This window comes from Rhipicephalus microplus, chromosome 6 (assembly GCF_043290135.1).
Source record: "Rhipicephalus microplus isolate Deutch F79 chromosome 6, USDA_Rmic, whole genome shotgun sequence".
In the NCBI taxonomy this organism is placed as follows: Eukaryota; Metazoa; Arthropoda; class Arachnida; order Ixodida; family Ixodidae; genus Rhipicephalus; species Rhipicephalus microplus.
In genome coordinates, this window is record NC_134705.1 from 29,133,213 (window position 1) to 29,153,940 (window position 20,728).

Here is a 20,728-nt window from a genome sequence, read left to right on the forward strand (position 1 = left end):
TTGTTGTCGTTCCGCGGCCCTCGAAGTTTCTCTTCCAGGAAACCTCGCCGAAGTTTCTCTTCCAGGAAACCTCGCGTCTTCAATTGGCCACTCTCCAAGCTTCAAACTTCTTCGCCGGAAACACGTCGGCTTCACACACGCAGCTGTTGCCACGCGTCTTCGCTCGATAGTGGGAAACACTCACTCTTGCCTGTAGCTCGAGTCGTCACCCCTCAGGTGGAAATCATCTTCTCCCGCTTTGTCTCTACGGACAAAACCTTCGCCGTCTACACGGCGGTATACCCTACGCGCTCTGGCGCTAACTTCCGTCTTCTCCTCATCTCTCATCTCCGCTGCTCGGTTAAATACCTTCCGCGCGACATTCCAGAAAGTTCTCATCATTTCGTCGGCGCGATGCGCAGCGGAGGCTGGGGGATAGCGCGAGACTGTACGAGGGCCGTACCCGACGGATGACTCAACCCGGCATAACACGCCCCTTTCGTTCTAGAAATTTCGCGGGCTTGCTCGGCCGCCGATGTGGGGTGAGGAGGTTCGTCGGCGAAGCCACGCTTTCGAGGGGAGAGCGCGCGCCCGGGGAGCCTTGGATGTTTGTTTTCTTTTTTTTTCTTTTGACCTCCCGGCGTCTCTCCCACGCGTTATCGCAAGAATTTGGCGGCGCGCCCATTTTTAGCGCTCGTTCTGTGACAGATGCGCTGGTCGAAACATGAATAAGGTCACCTTCCTGTCACGTACATTGGCAAATGCTTCCCGTCAGACAGTGGCACATACCCGCACGGGCAGGTATGTGCTGCTGGTATGTGGGTACGTGCCACAGGTGATTGACACTTAGTATCTACACAGGAATGATGAGAACACATATGGGCACTTTTAACACTTGAGCGTTAAGCAATACCCGACACTGCTAGCGTCGACCCAACAAAGGCATAGAATAAATGTCAGTGTTAAGAAAAACCGGACATAGACAGTGTTGACTGCTCGACAAATGCATATAACACATTTCAGGGTCCCAGCAGGAATCGGACCCAAGAATTTTGCGTGGCATTCAAGCATTCTACTACAGAGCTACGCAGGTCTCGGAACTACTTTACAAATAGATGCTAATCCTCATAAAACGTCAATAGTGGTTGCAGTGTCGCCTACCCAATTTTATAAATATTACACATGTACTCCTTTTATACAGTCATTACGTCAGATTAACGTCAATTGTGGTTATGCACCATGCGCTGGAGTTGATTTATGCAGCAGCATCTCGAGCCAGCATCTTCGCGAGCGTCAGTGCTTTATATCAGCTTCTGGTGTTGCCAATATGCGTGTTCCAGTTGACATCGTTGTGCAAGTGCAAACAACTGGTTATATAAACAACAACTCTTCAGCATATGTCTGTGCGTGTAACATTTGTACATATATTTAGCGTCATTTCATGACGCGTCACTTAAAAAAAAAATGAAACGCGGTCGCCTTTCCTGTGCATGCTTTGCATAACGTCGATTCCCAAGTATGTGGGATCTGCCATATTTTTTTTTTTCCTTGGAGGCATCTGAGCTGCCAGCGCTGACACCATGGCACAGTGCACCAGAACCATGACAGTGTCTTGTTCTTCGCTTGAATAGAACTCCTTGACGCTGTTAAGAACAGATGAAAACATTAAATGCGGCGCGCTCGGTTTGCTCCGCTCACTCAGCTGGCAGCAGTCAGCTGATCAGCACCGGTCTCCAGAGTTCTCGCTGATAATGAGATCTGGACGTGACCCTACGATTTTGCGACTTCCGGTCACTCGCATGCAGCCTCTGCCGGTGTGAATATCAGTCGCTTTTTGGTCGCCAGTCGCTACTGATCGCGCGACCGCTGCTAGTCGCCCTTATTGTTTGCCTTTATTGAACTTTATTGTTCATTCACGTCAGTAGACTGTGGTGTCGGTTACCTTTTCCTGCCCTCTCTGCGCCTTTGCTGGCGGTGAAGAGGAAAGGCAAGAAATGTCGGTCTGCAACGCGCTGGCAGCGCAACCTGCTGTGTCGTAGCGTACGTACTTTGTCAAAACTGCGCTACAGCAAAACAGAGCGAGTTCATTGCGAACATGGTTTAATTCACTCGTGACCACACAGTGGCCGCGAAAAGGCCCAACTTGTCACTGGAGGTGTCGTTAGTACTTTTCAATAAAAACAGGGAAAAAAAAAGGGGTTAGGTCGCTAAGTGCACAAAGGCCCACAGGGGGAGCGGTGGAATTAGAAGGGCTGGAAGTATAGAGAAGGGGTTGTGCTTCTTGACAGCTAAAAAGTTGTCACACAGTATGCCAATATATGAAGCAGTTAGTCAGCACTGTGAAGTACCAGTTACAAAAAAAACATAAATAGTCGTGCCCTTAAGCATTTCTTTCTTGTGTTAAACAGGAGCCTACTTACGAGCGCATCTTCAGGTAAAGCTTTAGAAGAGAAATGTTGCACTCACTTGACGACCATCTTCTGCTGCTCCTTCAGTACCACCACTGCCACTTGCACCATGCAGACTGCTGTTGTCACATATGCCGGGTCTGCATGCGATCGGCAACGTGATCATTGTGGCCAGCAGATCACATGCTTAAGAGCTATCTATTTCATGTCGTTAACATTATCATAGCATCTGTTGTGGTGGTACATTATCTCAAACTGCGTGGTCCTTAAATATCGATTTGAGGCAGGTAACAAAAGTCACTGTCAAGATTCCATGTATAATCTATGCACAGGCACTAGCGTAACTTTTCTATTCTGGTTATCTATTTATCTATGCTAATTATCTAGTTATCTATACCATCTATCTTTATAAATTCTTTCTAGCTTTCAGGGCTTTCACTTAAGGGTGACTTGTAGGAATGCAGCGATGGCGTAGTGGCTAGAGCATCCTCCTCTCATGCAAGAAGGTCCGCGGTTCAAATCCCGGTGCCACGCAGTTCTCAACCGGAACCGGATAAAAAAAATGCGCGTGGTCATGGAACTGCATTAAGAGGCCTGGGGTGTGGCCTCACTGGTAACCACCTTCGGGAACGCACTCCCTCACCAGAGAAGGATTGGCCACCCTGGTGCAGTATCTGGCCACTACCTCCCACATGCATACGTCAAATAACTCACGGCCCTCAGTTCCCAGCAGCTGCGAAGTAACTGACCACGGCGGCGATCAAATCTGCAACGCAGCAGAGGATGCTAAGAATCTCTGGATTCGGACAGGCCACCATTGGAACATGAACTTGGCAATGTTTAACGCTAGAACCTTATCTAGTGAGGGAAGTCTAGCTGTACTATTCTAGGAACTAGAGGGTGCTAAATGGGATGTAATAGGGCTCAGTGAGGTTAGGAGGACAGATGAGGCTTATATGGTGCTACAGAATAGGCACGTCTTTTGCAATAGGGGCTTGGCTGACAGAAGAGAACTGGGAGTGGGGTTTCCAATTCACAGAAACATAGCTGGCAACATAGAGGAATACTATAGCATTAATAAAAGGGTGGTAGATATCGTAATTAAACTGAATAAAAGATACAAGATGAACGTGGTAAAGGCTTACGCGCCTACATCCAGCCATGATGACGCTTCAGTTGAAAGCTTCTATGAAGACTTGGAATCGGCCATGAGTAAGGTAAAAACGCAGTACACTATACTGATGGGAGACTTTAATGCAAAGGTAGGGAAGAAACAGGCTGGAGACCAGGCAGTAGAAGAATATGGTACCATTACTAGGAACCCCAGAGGAGAGCTACTAGTACAATTCGCAGAATGCAATAATTTACGAATTTCGAATACCTTCTACCGAAAACGAGGAAACCACAAGTGGACATGGAGGAGCCCTAATGGCGAAAATAAGAACGAAATAGACTTTATAATTAGTGTACACCCAGGCATTGTACAGGATGTGGAAGTGGTTGGCCAGGTACGATGCAGTGACCATAGAATGATACGGTCTCGAATTCGCCTAGACTTGAAGAAGGAACGACAGAAACTGATACGCAAGAAGCCAATCAATGATCTAGCACTGAGAGGGAAAGTACAGGAATTTGGAGTCGCTTCAGAACAGGTACTGGGCTCTTATTGAGGAAACCAACCTTAGCCTAGATACAGCGAATGATAATCTGACGAGTATCATTACAGAGTGTGCAGTGAAAGTTGGAGGCAGGGTAGTTAGACAGGACACTGGCAACCTTTCCCAGTAAACGAAGAATCTCATTAAGATGCATCAAATCATGAAAGTCTCAAGTGCAACAGACAAAATAGAACTGGCAGAGATTTTGAAGTTGATTAATAAGCGTAAGGAATTCGATGTAAGTAGGTATAACATGGAGAGAATTGAACACGCTCTGAAAAATGGAGGAAGTGTTAAAGCAGTGACGAGGAAACTTGGTATAGGCAAAAATCGGATGTATGCACTAAGGGACAAAGAAGGCAAAATAACCACCGATATGGATAGAATGGTTAAAATAGCAGAGGAGTTTTACAGAGATCTGTACAGTAGCCGGGACAACCACGACTTTAACACTATAAGAACTAGCAGTAACCCAGGTGACACCCAACCAGTAATGATAGAAGAAGTCAGAAAAGCTTTGGAGAACATGCCAAGAGGCAAAGCTGCTGGTGAGGATCAAGTAACATCAGATCCGCTGAAAGATGGAGGACAGATTGTGTTAGAAAAAACTAGCCACCCTGTTTACGAGGTGTCTCTTGACGGGAAGAGTACCAAAGTCTCGGAAGAATGCTAGCATTATCTTAATACATAAAAAATGAGACAACAAGGACTTCAAGTATTACAGGCCGATCAGCTTGCTCTCCATAGTATACAAGCTATTTACAAAGGTAATTGTTAAGATCCGCTGAAAGATGGAGGACAGATTGTGTTAGAAAAAACTAGCCACCCTGTTTACGAGGTGTCTCTTGACGGGAAGAGTACCAAAGTCTCGGAAGAATGCTAGCATTATCTTAATACATAAAAAATGAGACAACAAGGACTTCAAGTATTACAGGCCGATCAGCTTGCTCTCCATAGTATACAAGCTATTTACAAAGGTAATTGCTAACAGAGTAAAGAAAACATTAGAATTCAATCAACCAAAGGAACAAGCAGGATTTCGAACAGGCTACTCAACAATCGACCACATTCATACTATCAATCAGGTAATAGAGATATGCTCAGAACATAACCAACCACTATACATAGCCTTCATAGATTACGAGAAGGCATTTGATTAAGTAGAAATATCAGCCGTCATGCAGACACTGCGTAATCAGGGCGTCGATGACGTATATATAAACATACTGGAAGAAATCTACAGGGGATCAACTGCTACCATAGTGCTTCATAAAGAAAGCAACAGAATACCAATCAAGAAGAGTGTAAGGCAGAGGGACACAATCTCCTCAATGCTATTTACCGCATGCTTACAGGAGGTTTTCAGAAGCCTAGAATGGGAACAGTTAGGGATAAGAGTTGATGAAGAGTACCTTAGTAACCTGCGCTTTGCCGATGACATTGCATTGCTGAGTAACTCAGAGAACAAATTGCAACTCATGATTACGGAGTTAGACAAGGAGAGCAGAAAGGTGGGTTTTAAAATTAATCTGCAGAAAACGAAAGTAATGTACAACAACCTCGGAAAAGAGCAGCGCTTCGAGATAGGTAATAGTGCACTTGAAGTTGTAAAAGACTATGTCTACTTAGGGCAGGTAATAACCGCAGAGCCTAACCACGAGATTGAAGTAACTAGAAGAATAAGAATGGGGTGGAGCACACTCGGCAAGCACTCTCAAATTATGACAGGTAGATTGCCATTATCCCTTAAGAGGAAGGTATATAACAGCTGTATCTTGCCGGTACTTAGCTACGGAGCAGAAACCTGGAGACTCACAAAGAGGGTTCAGCTTAAATCGAGGACGACGCAGCGAGCAATGGAAAGAGAAATGGTAGGTGTAACCTTAAGAGACAAGAAGAGAGCAGAGTGGATTAGGGAACAAACGGCGGTTAAGGATATCATAGCTGAAATCAAGAAGAAGAAATGGACACGGGCCGGGCATGTAGCGCGTAGACAGGATAACCGCTGGTCATTAAGGGTAACTAACTGGATTCCCAGAGAAGGCAAGCGGGTCAGGGGGAGACAGAAAGTTAGGTGGGCAGATGAGATTAAGAAGTTTGCGGATATAAATTGGCAGCAGCAAGCACAGGACCGAGTTAACTGGTGGAACATGGCAGAGGCCTTTTTTGTCTGCAGTGGACGTAGTCAGGCTGATGATGATGGTGATGTATTTTGAACACAGCACTATCCTCAGATTCGCAGTGGTTCTAATTTGTAAATTGCAATATGTGCCAATACACATTTGACAACTTAACAAAATTGTGGTAACAGCCAATCATCCATACTGATTTATTGTGGATGAAATATAAAACCACTCAAACAAACCATTTAAATGGAAAGAATTAGGTTACCTTATGAGTGAATTTTTAGAACTTGATACAGTCAAACCACTTTCTAAGAGACATTACCGTAATTACTCGAATCTAACGCGCACCTTTTTTCCGGTTAAGCGAGTTCATAAATCGCATGCGCCTTAGAATCGAGTGCGAAAAAAAATGAATACGGTCATTCTATTGCCATCGGCATTTCCAAAATGGCCGCCCCCTACGTGTGTCGGCTTGGCGCGTCGGCCATTTCTGCCTATGTGTTTCTTATGTGTGACACTTGGTACGTGTGCTGAAGAGTTCGTCATCTTGTAGTGCATCAGCATCGATGGCATGGAAGGGCTGACTCCAAAAACTCGAGTGCACCACGATGCCGCTTTTAAAAGAAAAGTGATCGCGTGTGCAGAAACGGAGGGAAATCGGGCCGCATCGCGGTCGTTCGGAGTTCCCGAAACGTGCGTGCGGGACTGGCGGAAACAAAAGGAGAAGATTGTCGACAGCAAAGCTTCACGCAAAGGCTTCAGTAGACCACAGCAGGGTCGGATTCCGCAAATTAAAGAGCTGCTCGGCGAGTATGTGCTTTAGCAGCGATCGGCACAGCGGCCCGTGACGACAGAACTGCTCCAAGCGCGGGCTATGCAATCAGCCTTAAAAAAAGGTCTATAGCGGAGCCAGTTTAAAGCGAGCAGGTGCTGGCTAACTAACTTTATGAAGAGGAAAGGCTTTTCCCTCCGAAGGGGAACGGGCATATGCGAAAAGCTTTGCTGAAGAGTACGATGAAAAGCTTCACAGTTTTCAGAGGTTCGTTCTAAACTTGTGGCACAACAACGGCTACCTGCTTGGGCGAATCGGAAATTCCCATCAGACGCCTCTTTACTTCGACATGCCTGACACCACAACCACCGAGGAGAAGGGGGCAGCGAAGCAAGTTCGTTGCTGACGTCAGTCCACGGTAAAACTACAGTGACGGCAATGCTCTGTTACACATCAGATGGGCACAAGCTTCGCCGGTACCTCATATTTAAATGAAAGACGCTCCCGAAAGGAGTCGTTTCTTCGAGTGGTGTGATCGTGCGGGCCAGAGAGAAAAATGGGTGCGCGTTGCAATCGATGTCTTACGTTTTTTTTTTCGTCGTGGAAATCGGGTGCGCGTCACAATTGAGGGCGTGGTAGAATCGAGTAAATACGGTAATATAAGAGACAATTGCGTATAAGAGACACCACTGTGCCTACAGTAAAATACAGGTTGCATACGAGGTATTCTGCTTAAGAGACATCGCATATAAAAGGCAAGAACTACTGCCTAAAGCGTGTCTCTTATAAAGGAGTTTGAAATGAGTACTAAAAAAATGCTTCTTCATTGACGATACGAATGTGAGTGCCAGTCAAAATGCTGAGTTCGGTTTTTATAATTCTATCTGTCAGGAAAGTGGATTACATTTCTGTTGCGTCGCGTGACCCCTGGTGTCACATTCACGCTCCAGTGTGGTAGAGTTTCCTATAAATACCTGTAGGGGGAGCTATGCCTTCACCAGGACTAGAAAGCCTTCATACACACACCTTTTACCCGATTTTAGGGTGGCGTCAGCATTTGAAAGGGTACATGCCGATGGCCGCGAGTTTTGACGGTCGCCGTTGTTGCCAACTACTACTATGGCCATTTTGTTTCTCAACTCAACTAGTTCAACGTGGTCAATGTCAGTGCAGTTAGTGTTCAGGTGGTTGCAGGTTGTCTCCACTCACGCGGCATTAGTTATGCAGCACTACGACAACCTTCTAAACAGTGGTTACATGTGCTTTATCTGTGGAGTGAAACTTGACACCGTGAATTCTTTGTTTTCTGTGGTGCGCATCAACGTTCGCTAGCACTGTGTCACCGGCTGCTTGCAGCGAATAAAGCATGATGGGCTGTTGCGTTCCACAATGTTCCAACAACACTCAGAACGGAGTGAGAATGTTTAGCTTCCTATTGAGACCAATGCGAAAAAAACCTTTGGCTGGCTCAAATAAAGCGAGACCTGTCAGTGATGACGCTATCGTCATATGTATGCTTGGTTTGTACTGTGTTTTGCAATGCTGTCTGTGCCAGAGTTACATTTACAACCGCAAATGATCTTCAGTCATGTGCGGTTGTCAAGCCTCATCGAGACCAGCTTACCCGTGAAATACTGGAGGCCCTGGAGTTTGCTAGAATGGGGGACGCATGTGTGAGTATTCCTTCGGCTGCCCTCTCAGAAAAAGAAGTCTTTTCATCTGGCTAATTGCACGGACTATGAGAATTGTTCTATGATGTTCATTTTTCATTTATTTTCGACTATCACTTTTGTTTTTCTCTTTTCGTTACACCGCATAGGTATACCTATATGCATGGTTTGAATAATAAAGTTCTTGTTGTAAGCCAGCTAGTGCTCTGTATGTGTCCTCCTTTGTCTGGCTTCTCATTTTCTGAGCTATTATTTTTTTTTTTCAATGTGTCGTACCAATATGCCCAAACAAGCACTTTAGTTACACAGGAACGTAATTTGTAAGCTATACGACTGACATACTGCAAGCTGCCGCACATCAATCGAATTAGATTACGATTACACAGAACCAAAAAAAAAAAAAAAGAGAGAGGGGGGAGGTGCCGCAGGTGTGGGTTGGACCGAATGAAAAGATGTGTGTTGCAAAACAGTCATACCTAAGAAAAAAAGAAAAACCTGTCATGAGTCTGATCGAACATTTTTTTTTTTGCTTATTCAACACAATTTGCATTTCAGATGCCAGGCTATCAGTTTTTTTAATTTTCTAATTATAGGAACAAGAGATAGGGTAACATTAAACCACTAAGTGCAGATGATGTTGGTGCTGAACCTGTTAATTTAACTAAGACAGATACTGATTATGAGGTATGCAAAACAATAGTGTTTTTGTTGAATACAGACTGCCATCATTCAGGGGCTCCGAAACGGAAGGGGGAGGGCAGTGGGGGCCATCACTCCTACAGGTTAGAAACCAGAGAGGGCATGCCCTCCCAGCTGACAGCTGCTACGATCCCTCCCTCCTTTTCTTGCCTTAGCAATAACAAAGATATATTAATGCCCCTATATATATATATATATTGTAGTAAGCGAGACAGACACAACACCCGTTCGTCAGGCAAGCTGTTCTATTCTGTCTTTTTTCTTCTCATCTTTGCTCTAGCTACCCGCGCGCCGAAGCGCCACCGTCTGTCTTTCTTAGTCATGACACTCGGCCATGACTGCGCGCGCACGGATCTGGCGGCAATGTATCTGGTGTGCGGGCTTGGCTGCATCGTGGTGGTCGGCCGCGACCACAATGAAAGTTTGTCAAAATTGGCTCCGGCGGCCGACACTTGCTATGTCGCCCGGGTCGTTCGCCATGTCGTGGTGGGGACTGGGTCCTGGTTGGTCCCTTTGTTGATGATGACTCCGCGGGACGACATTGACTGTCGCGTGGCAGTCTACAGCCTCGGCCACGCTGCGACTTTTCAGAGAAAGTTGTTCAACTCCGGTTTTCCTTTGCTGGACCGAGCAGGCATTCTCGTGGTAGAAGTTTCCTGCGGTGGTGTGGTTTTCTTGGAGATGGTTCTGGCAGGCAGCCCCGACTGGATCGACATGGTCGCAGGTTGATCACAGAACGCTTTCATTTGTCCCACCACATTTTAGAAAACAGGGCAGGAAATGGTGGATCCGGCAACGAAACGAGTAGCATCTTATGCAGCCGTCCGAGATTTTCCACGGATCGAGAGATGTTTTTCGGTGCGATTAGACATCTGCACGAACTTGGGGGGAAGTGCTCGTGCTGACTTGTGGCGTGGCCCCTGCGCCGTGACTTGCGCAGCATTGTCACTATGGGGCACCCGGACGCTGTACAGTCAGCAATTCTTGAAGCCACGCTGCGTACAGGCGAAAGATCCTCAACGAAGCCGTTCCGAAAATTGGTGACTAACGATTCAGGCAGTGCATGCGTCGCACGCATATCTTCTTCCGTCTGGTCAGATGGGATGTTATTAGGCTCAGCGGAAAGACCTGTCTCATTAGGTGGTAGTATGTCCAGTAGGATAGGTGCCGGTGCCTCCAAGTCGACCGGACGACCTGCATTGAGGCGTCTTGTGGAGCGTTGCGCAAAGCTTGCCATTAGAGACCCGCCGGACACAGTTGCACCGCCGGGCCGGTGCTCCTCAGGAGATCTAAATACAACAGCAGAAATGCCTGTGCAAGGCAGAGTTACACGATCGTGATTGTTCCCTACATCTTGGTCACCGAGAGATGACAGGATGGTAGCGGCTCGAATCGCATACTCTAGGTCGGGCTTTTCGCGGTTTCCGTCCTGAGAGAAGGTCGAGTTACATGGGCAGGTGGCATTGGTTTCGCACCGAAAGCAGCTATGAACTTGACGCTCCACTCCGCCCATGACTGCTGCTTCCAACCTTCATACCAGTGCCACGCCGCTGCACCTTCCTGAAGACAGTATATGGCCACATTACTATTTCTGATGCTCTGTCCAGGCCGCGCGCCTTGCTAGCGCGTTGACGGTTGCCACCCAGCTGTCGACGTCGTTCCGGACCCCGTCAAATTCCGGCAGTTCGTAGGTGGACGGCGATGGTGGGGCGGTACGTGAGAATGCGGATATCAGTGAGGCAACGCCGTCGAGCTGGTCTGACAGCTGCAGGAGGGTGCCCCAAAGCTGCCTGCGTTGCTCCAATGAGCTTGCCTCAAGGTCGTGCGAGGCAGCTACATCCAACACGGCGTTAGTGGCATGCAATTCTGGCAACATTGTAGGAGCTTGCTCGGAGATTGATGCTGTCAGTTCGATAGTCTTGACGCGTAGTAGCGCGATGATACATCGCAGGTTCGCGGCGCTGTCGTGTGTGAAGTCCGAAGCGTTGGTGATCACGGTCTTCGAATGAGTAGCGGTTGCAGCACCCACGCTAGTGAGAGTGACGAGCAGAGAAGCCTGGACGGCGTTCCCTGGCAGCTCGTATGTTGAAAGAGTGTGGCGACGGGAATGTAGGCCATGGGAAGCGTGAGCGGCATTCCCAAAGGACAGCAGCCGGTGCGGATCCCTGCCGCGAAACGTTGGCAGGGTGTCAATAAGGTCATGGCCTACAACCCCAGGGGAGGCCTGGACGCCGTCCACTGATGGTTTGAAGGGTAGCTGAAGCGGCCGGTGGGACCCCATTGCCAAGGAAGCATAAACGGCTTTCCTGGATGGAGAAGCCCGCACTGCTGATGAACCACGAAGACACGTACCGGTGGCTTCTCGCAGAGGGTTCACTTGTCGACTGCACTGACGGCAGAATCCATAGCCAAGGTCGCGTGGACTGCGTCCCTTGTGAAATGGTACCGGTAGCGTGTACTGCAGCCGCCGAGGAGGCCTTGACGCCGTCCCCGAATGGTGGTGGCAGTGGCGGCAGGTGAACAACTGCCGAGAAGGCCTTGACGCTGTCCTCAAGCGGCGCTTATCACGGCTGTCCTGGATGACGAAGCCGGGACGTAAGACTTCTTCTTCGTCGGCTGCGCCATTGTAATAAGCGAGACAGACACAACACCGGTTCATCGGGCAAGCAGTTCTATTCTGTCTTCTTTCTTCTCTTCTTTGCTCTAGCTACCCGTGCGCCAAAGTGCCAGCGTCTGTCTTTCTTGGTCATGACGATATATATATATATATATATATATATATATATATATATATATTTATTGCCGCATTGAATATGCAGCACTAAAGAACAACGAAGAGCATGCGCAGTGGGAGAGAAAGACAAGGTTCTCATTTGATCAGTTTGCCAGTGTTTTGGTATAATTAAAGTGAGTTGTCCTGTATTCAACTGCTGCTGTTTCTGCATTGTGACACTGATGGAGGCACTGGGTACATGTTCAAGACACCTGACAACAGCCCCGCATCTCGCCCAGAAAGACTTCCACGCATCGACCCCCCGTTCCCTGCAGCAGCCGCCGCCTGTTGGGCCTCAGCCTGGAGTTCGTTCCATTGCCAGAAAGCATAACGGCACCTACAAGCACTGGCCCCAACATATCCAGCCCAAGCACGACACAGGTGGCTGTTTTGAAACCTCGACTTCCAGTTGACTTCCACGAAAACACATATGAGGACGTACATGACTGGCTCGAGGAATTTGAGCACACAGCGAACATTAACGGGTGGAACGCTTCGTAGAAACTGGGCTACCTGTATTTTCCACTTCAACACGGAGCCCAAACATGGCTTACAAATTGCATGTGATCATCTTGGGAGGAGTTCCGGCAGAAGTTCCTCGACACGTTCGCGAGCACCGAAAGACAAGCTCAGGAAGGTTAGAATGGAATGGATAGGACCGCAAATTAGAGAAGCTGGAGGGCAGCTACTCACACCTACCGAAAAAGTGCACCGCAAGAATATGTCTTGAGGTGCACCGCAAGTGCACCGCAAGATAGGGGATACATCCTTCGTCGCAACTTTCGTTATTCTTTCCGAGTGTTGCAAACAGGCAATCTTAAGGATGGATTTCCTGCCTGAATAAGGTGCCATCATCAATACACCGGACGGTGTACCGACCTTTTCAGCAGATCAAAGCGCAGCACTACACCGAAAATCCCTGCGCGTCATTGACGTGACCGTACCTCCATAATCGTGCCGTCTTGTTTCAGTCACGTGCAGCGCGCAGCATACTGGAGAAGGAAGTACTGACGCTTTCATTCTCTCGCGGTGTTGCAATTGCCGGAAGTATCGTTAATGTTGTGTGCGGTGAAGTGGAGGTTCTGTTGATGAATTTTACCAACGAGCAACGACACATTACACAAGGCACTACAGTTGCCCACTTCGACGAGATCACCGAAATCCGTGTGTGCTACAAACAGGACGAGCTGCATGCCACGTCAGCCCCACCACCAATTGACGCAAGCACAGCTTTATCACCAGCGCAGAGACAGCGTCTAGTAGATCTTCTTCACCAATTCAAAGACTGTTTTTCATTGACCTCGAGGGTCAATCAAACGCCACTGACGAAGCAGCACCGGATAATAATGGAGGAGACGGCAAATACGACAGAACCCATACCACGTAGCACCGAAATAACGTGAAACAATCTAACAAGTGAAGAAAATGCTCGATGATGACGTCATCCAGCCGTCAAGAAGCCCTTGGGCATCGCCGGTAGTGTAGGTTAAAAAGAAAGACGGAAGCTTTTCATTTCGTGTCGACTACCGCAAGCTGAACCATGTGACAAAGAACGACGTATACCCATTATCGCGCATCGATGATTTACTTGACAGGCTAAGGTATTCACGCTATTTCTCGTTAATGAACCTCAAAAGTGGGTACTGGCAAATTGAAGTCGATGGGCGAGATAGAGAAAAAATGGCTTTCGTAACGCCTGACGGGCTTTATGAATTTAAAGTCTTGCCCTTTGGATTGTGCTCAGCCCACCGCAACATTTCAATAATGAATACCCTTCTGTCACGCCTTAAGTGGCTGACATGTCTGGTCTCTCTGGATGACGTCATTGTTTCTTCAAAAACATTTGAGGAACACCTGAGCAGGCTGCTATCGGTATTCAGGGCAATAAGGTCTGCCGGCCTGACACTGAAACCCGAGAAGTGTCACTTCGGTTTCAAGAAGCTCCAATTTTAAGGCTTTAAGGCCATGTGGTGAGCCATAAAGGTGTCCGACCTGATCCTAATAAGATTGCGATTGTCAGAAAATTTCCGGTGCCGACAGATAAGAAAGCAATCAGGCGTTTCTTTGGCCTATGCCGATACTACCGAAGATTTCTTGCCAATTTTCCACACATAGCCTCGCAGTAGACACGACTCACAAGAGGAGACGTTTCATTCATATGAGGCGACGATCAACATGCGGCATTTGACGATCTCCAACAACGCCTGCAGACACCACCTGTACTTGCTCACTTTGATGAGGACACTCCTACCATAATCCACACAGGTGCCAGCAACGTGGGTTTAGGCACTGTACTCGTCCAGTGGCAAGACTCAGCCGAACAAGTGATCGCATATGCTAGTAGGCACTTTCCCGCACCGAGTCCAACTACTCCACAACGGAAAAAGAGTGTCTTGCTGTCGTATGGGCAATTATAAAGTTTCGTCTGTACCTCTACGGTCGTTCCTTCCACATGGTCAGCGATCATCATTCCCTCTGCTGGCTGACCAAACTTGAAAGACCCGTCTGGTCGGCTTGAACGGTGAAGCTTACGTCTTCAAAAATTTGATATGACGGTCGTGTATAAGTCTGGACGGCAGCACCCCCGACGTCGATTGCCTGTCAAGGTCACCGATAAAGCGCGACGATGACACAGAAGATGACAACATGGTGGTTGTAGGAGTCGTCGACACTATGATTACGTGGAAGCAGACGAAAGACAGCGAGTTGCTTCCCCTTATTGAATTTTTGAATGGACAGGCAACAACCGTCACTAGAAGATTTGCAAGGAGCCTGCCGTCATTCTGCTTGCGTAGTGGTGTCCTCTACAAGAAGAACTTTTCTGCCAGAGGAAGCACCCACCTACTTGTCGTCAATCCGTGAGGAGATACTTAGTGCTTGCCACGATGACCCAACGTCTGGTCATCTCGGATTGACATGCAAATTAGCCAGAATCCAACAAAAATACTACTGGCCAAGACTTCCAGCTATTGTGAAAAATTACGTGTGCACGTGCCTCGATTGCCAATGATGAAAATCGTTACCGTCAAAACCAGCTGGACTATTACAAAAAATTCAAGTGCACACGATACTTTTTGCCCAAGTTGGAATGGATTTTCTCGGATCATATTCGACTTCCCATGCTGGCAACAAGTGGGTAATAGTTGCCACTGATTGCCTTACGCACTACACGAAAACGAAGGAAACAAAGGCTGGCACCGCCGTTGAAACTGCACGATTCTTCATAGAAAATATCGTCCTGAGGCACGGCGCTCCGACAATCATAATAACGAATCGAGGTACTGCTTTCACGGCCGCGCTCCTGAAGACAGTGCTTGAGCTCGGTGGCCTATCTGGACAACAATAGGTTTGTTCGTGTTTAGATTTGTACGGCCGCTTCTTCAAGGTTGTTAGCGACCATCACTCTTTGTGCTGGCTCACCAACCTTAGAGATCCACCTGGCCGTTTGGCGTGCTGGAGCGCAATACTTCAAGAGTTCAACATGACCATCGTCTATAAATCTGGGAAGAGGCACACCGACGCCGACCGTCTCTCTCGGTCTCCAGTAAAAACTGTCGATCCTGATGACAAAAAACATCGACGTGGCATTCTTGAGAGTTGGCAATACGGCCACTATTGCACGAGAGCAGCGCAGTGACCCTGAGCTGTTACGACTAATTGAATATTTAGAAGGACGACGTAAGGACGTACCGCAGTTATTTGCTAGAGGGCTGCCATCTTTTTGCTTGCGAAATAATGTTCTCTATACGAAAAACTTCTCACCAACTGGTAACCCGCACTTGCTCGTCGCGCCTGCCTCTCTTCGAAAAGAAATTATAGAAGCGTGCCATGATGCAACTTCTGGTCATCTAGGTTACACCCGAACATTGTGCCAACTGCCATGCAAGTACTACCGGCCAAAGTTACCTGCTGCTCTTAACCATCACGTGCGAACTTGCACCGACTGCCAAAGACGCAAAGCGCTTCCCAGCAAGCCAGCCGATCTTTTACATCCAGTCGAAGCACCAGAAAAGCCTTTCAACCAGATTGGAATGGATTGCCTGGGTCCCTTTCCGAATTCCACAACAGGGAACAGATGGATTATTGTGGCCACCGATTACCTCTCGCGTTATGCGGAGACTAAAGCTATGCAGTGCTGCACAGCAGCAGAATCTGCTCAGTCCTTCATGGAAAACATCATCCTTCGACATGGCGCTCCGACAGTAGTGATCACAGACAGAGGACCGGCCTTCATCCCAGAGCTTTTAGAATCGGTTCTCAGACTCAGCGGTACAGCTCACCGGAGAACAACTGCATACTATCTGCAGACAAACGGACTGACGGAGCGCCTCAATAAGACCCTCACAGACATGATCAGTATGTACGTTGACACGAAACATTAAACGGGGATCAGATATTGCGGTATGTGGCTTTTGCCAATAATACTGCTCGACAAGAAACCACTGGAATGACACCATTCAGTCTGATTTATCGTCCCGAAGTCACGACAGCGTTGGACACCATGTTGCTGCATGAGTGTGACGACATCCATGTAGACGCCGAAGAATTCACTCAGCGCGCCAAGGAAGCCAGACAGCTCACGCGCAAGCAATTGGCATCAGCAGCATCAAGATGCACAACGTTGCGACCCCCGACACAAGTTTATTAGCTTCAAACCAGGCGACAAGGTCTGGGTCTGGATTCCTATACGTCAACGTGGACTGTCTGAAAAACTGCTAAGACGATACTTTGGCCCACACGGCATCACGCAACGCTTGAGCAACGTGAACTACGTTGTTGTTTTGGACAGTGACTATAGTTCTAAGCGCCAAAAGCATTTACCCGAAGTCATCACGTCGTGCGTATGAAACCGTATTTATCGAGTTAATTAGCTCCCGGTTACCGTTTTGGTGCGACCACTTGATACGCCTGGTAGAGCACCTAAGTTGCACATCGGGACTATGCCTCTTTCGGAGGGAGGCAAACGTCACATGCTCTCTCAAGAAAGATGATAACATTTACCCGAAGTCGTGCACGCTGTGCGTATGAAACCGTATTTATCGAGTAAGCTCCCAGTTACCGTTTTGGTGCGACCACTTCATACGCCTAGTAGAGCACCTAAGTTGCGCATCGGGACTATGCCTCTTTCGGAGGGAGGCAATTGTCACGTGCTCTCTCAAGAAAGACGATGGCAGTTGTGCATGTGCCATGAAGAACTATAAAATAGACAAAAACGAAGAACTCGTTTGCACGTTCTGTTAAAAGTCCAACCTGCCTCTGGTGTCTCAATCTCTGCAGCAAGACCTGTGTTTTGACGTCACAACAATATTGTGTAAGGATGTCCTAGCAGGTTGATCACGATTTATGTTATAATAACTCGGCGGACGATATCATCGTTCTAAAATTAGTTAAATAAATGTATGTTGTTGTTTTGGTTTGTGCCGACCGCGTCTGTTGTGTCTGTTCACCCGAAGAGCATGGCTGTGGCGCTTGCCATTTCAAAACCTCTCACGCAGTACACGCAGTAGTATGGTTCAACTTTGCAGTTTTCAGAAGAGTGTTCATCCGAGGCACACTTAGCACATGTGGCTTGGCCCCTACAGCTCTGTGAGCCATGACCATATCGATGACAGTTAAAGCAGCATCGCAGATTCAGCATGTATGAACGCAATTTGAGTTTGGTGTAGCCAACCTCCACAGCTTCTAGTAGTATGCTCGATGCAAATGTGAGGACGAGGTGCTTTGTTTCAATTTCTTTGTTTTCCCGTTTGATTTTTATTCTGTATAAATTTGCGACGTTTTGGTCTTTCAGTCCGCTTTGGAGTACTTCTTCAGTCACATATTTCAGGTCATTGTCAGAAATGACACCTCAAACAGTGTTTAGTAATTGATGAGGGGTGATGGATACTGGAATGTCTTCGAAGGCTGTGTTTTTTTTAAGATTCTTACACTGTTGCTGGTAGAGCACTTCTAAATGAAGGTCCCCGTTTGCCAGATTCTTGATTTTACATCCATGCCCTAAGTGTCAGTGTTTTAGAGACTTTGAAGGGAGAAATATGTCTTGCTGTTTTTTCCGAGTGCTTGCTATGGATTACATGGAATCTAGAGAAGGTGCTTTTGTTGTTCGTGAAGAACTTTGCTGTGACGTCAGTGCGCGTCCTCTTTTGAGGGTGGCGATCAAGTGACGGCCAAGTGTCCATACAATTTGCATGTATTTCAGCCATGATAGCAGCCACCCACCACGGAGCCCAACGGGGGGACGGGACAAAGACTCACGAGCAAGACCTGCCCACACCAGCTGTATACCGTGACTATAACCAAATATGGCTTAACTCAGGGTGGTTAGCCATACCCCTTGCCACCAGAAAATAAGGAAGTATATAGAAGGGAGGGGTAGACGAGAAAGATAAAAGTGAGCAAGGAAGACGAAGATGTAGGGGGAGAGAGGGAAAGGAAAAGGCGAATGCCAATTTCCCCTGGGTGGGTCAGCCCAGGGGTGCCGTCTGCCTGAAGCCGAGGCCAAAGAGGTGTGTTGCCTCAGCCGGGGGGCCTTAGAGGTCCAAACAGTCGGTGTCGGCTCGACACCCAGGATCCCCTTTTCCCCGGAAACGGCTCAGCCACGCAGGGCTAGGCGTGGAAGAGGTTGCGACTCCCCGTTAGCTCGTGTCCGTGGTGTCGCTACACACCAAACGCCTGCTTGCGCAATGCCCCTGCGGGGGCCAAATTTAGTGGCGACTATAAATGGCAACTGGTTTGTCCACCAAACCTGGCGGCTACTTGTGACTGCACTGTTACATATTTCCCCACCCTAAAACTGGGTGGGAGGCGTGTGTGTATGAAGGCTCCCTAACCAGGGCCGTCTCGGCAACCAACCCTGTGTGTAGATGTCGTTCATGTGATCAGTGTATCACTGGCCAATCACCTTGTTCACAATCCTTTAAAAAACCGCCAAAACAAACCGAGCAGAACATCCTCTCGTCAGCCGTGCCGAAATTCGTCTGCATGTCGTCACTCTCAAGTCGCTATGCTTCTCCGTCGACCAGCTGCAGGCTTCGCCGTGTTCCAGCCCTACACAACCATATCCTTGTGTTTATTTATGTTACGGGCCCTTCCAAGGATGCACAATTATAGTACGCTCATTCTCTGCTTAATGGGGCTTGTAATGCATGGGCACTGTTACTAGGAGTCCCAAACGGTCTCTTCGGTAGTGTGTCGCGAGGGCCAACGTGGGGCAGTGGCAAGGCAAAAGGCACCCAGAGGAAACAAAACGTTTATATTTACAACGTACGTACAAAACACGGACGTGGAAGCAGCCTAATGCTAGATGCGTCGGCCTTTTATTGGGGCTGAGATGCTCAAGGAGGAGGGTGCACCTCCACTGTTAGACGTGCACAGCATTTCTGACGGACGCCTCCGATGTATGTGAAGGACGTGTCCAGTGTTTCTGGTATACGCACTCAGTGTTTGTGACGGACGCACTCGGTGTTTATGCAAGGGACACCAGCACACTCGTAACAGGATCAAGCACATTAAGTACACTGCTGGTCGTATATCTCGTTGCAGAACACAGAAAGCTAGCATTACAAAAACCGAATTCAGCATTTTGCCAGTGGCCCCGAAGTTCCCGACCTCACCTTGTCTGCTTCTGTTCTTCATACAGCATTTACCGTCATAGTATGCCTGGTGAGTTCCGATTAGTAATTTTAACTGCTACTATTTATGCCAACTATAATGCTAGACCAAAGTAAAACCTTGAAGTTTTAGATAAGCTGATTGAAAATTCTTAAATAGCCACCACCAACCTGGTCCTGTGAGCCGAACGGTGACAGAACGATCCATTGGTCCCGCATGACGGTCACTGTTTTCAGCCAGCTTCTCTCTCCAACCACGGCCACACATGGTCATTATGAATGAGCAACCCAGGGCCTGGAATCGGAGTTCGCTCTCTTGAGTAACCACCGGAACAAAGAACACTTTGGTCATATTATGAAAGGCTCATGTAAAGGAAAAGTCAGCGTGATATGCGGTAGTTCTCATATCCACCTCATCATTGTTAGAAACTTTGTGTACCATAACTCTCCTTTATGTACATGAAACAATTAGGCTGTCAACTTGCTGTTTCAGGAGGACCGGGATTGTCTATGTCAATAAGAACTTGCTGTTCGATGTGTAGGTGATTAAATAATATGGCGATTTTAGGGTTACAAAAGAGGAACACTTATGAAAGACAGATACAGACAGACGTGACAGTGCCTGTTTGTTGTCTGTCTCTCACAAGTGTAGGTATTTTGTAGCTCTAAAATCACCATATTGTGTTGTCTAGGTCAGTTGCTCTTGCCACTGGTCTCCATAATCATGTATGTGATCAATGCAGATAAAGCAACTATTCTATTTACTATTTCATTAAGTTCTGTTTTGTCAGAAAATGTAATCAGGTTCAAATGTACTGCAGGGACACCACACTCACATAATATTCTTCAATATAGGGTGAAGTGTAGACAGTTTCTGAAACTGCAGCATAAGAACGTCAGGTTACCTTTCCCTATTGAGCCTTATGCTATTACATTGCATTGAAGAAATAGTATAAAAATGTGTCATGGATTCATGTGGTTACGAGTGATAGAATAATAATAATATTATCTCAAGTTTCACCTCCTAAAACCA

The 20,728-nt window shown here is 47.5% G+C and overlaps 1 protein-coding gene across 2 annotated transcripts in view; it reads right to left on the reverse strand.

The window, feature by feature from the left end:
* Positions 1–20,728, reverse strand: part of LOC119167696 (saccharopine dehydrogenase-like oxidoreductase) — a 266,706-nt gene that overhangs the window by 19,551 nt on the left and 226,427 nt on the right. For both annotated transcript variants that reach the window (XM_075865878.1, XM_037419220.2), the window contains 2 exons: positions 19,867–19,990; positions 2,446–2,527 (listed from right to left, as the gene is read on the reverse strand). In XM_075865878.1, coding sequence (XP_075721993.1) covers positions 2,446–2,527; positions 19,867–19,990 — 206 coding nt within the window. The remainder of the gene's footprint in view (positions 1–2,445; positions 2,528–19,866; positions 19,991–20,728) is intronic.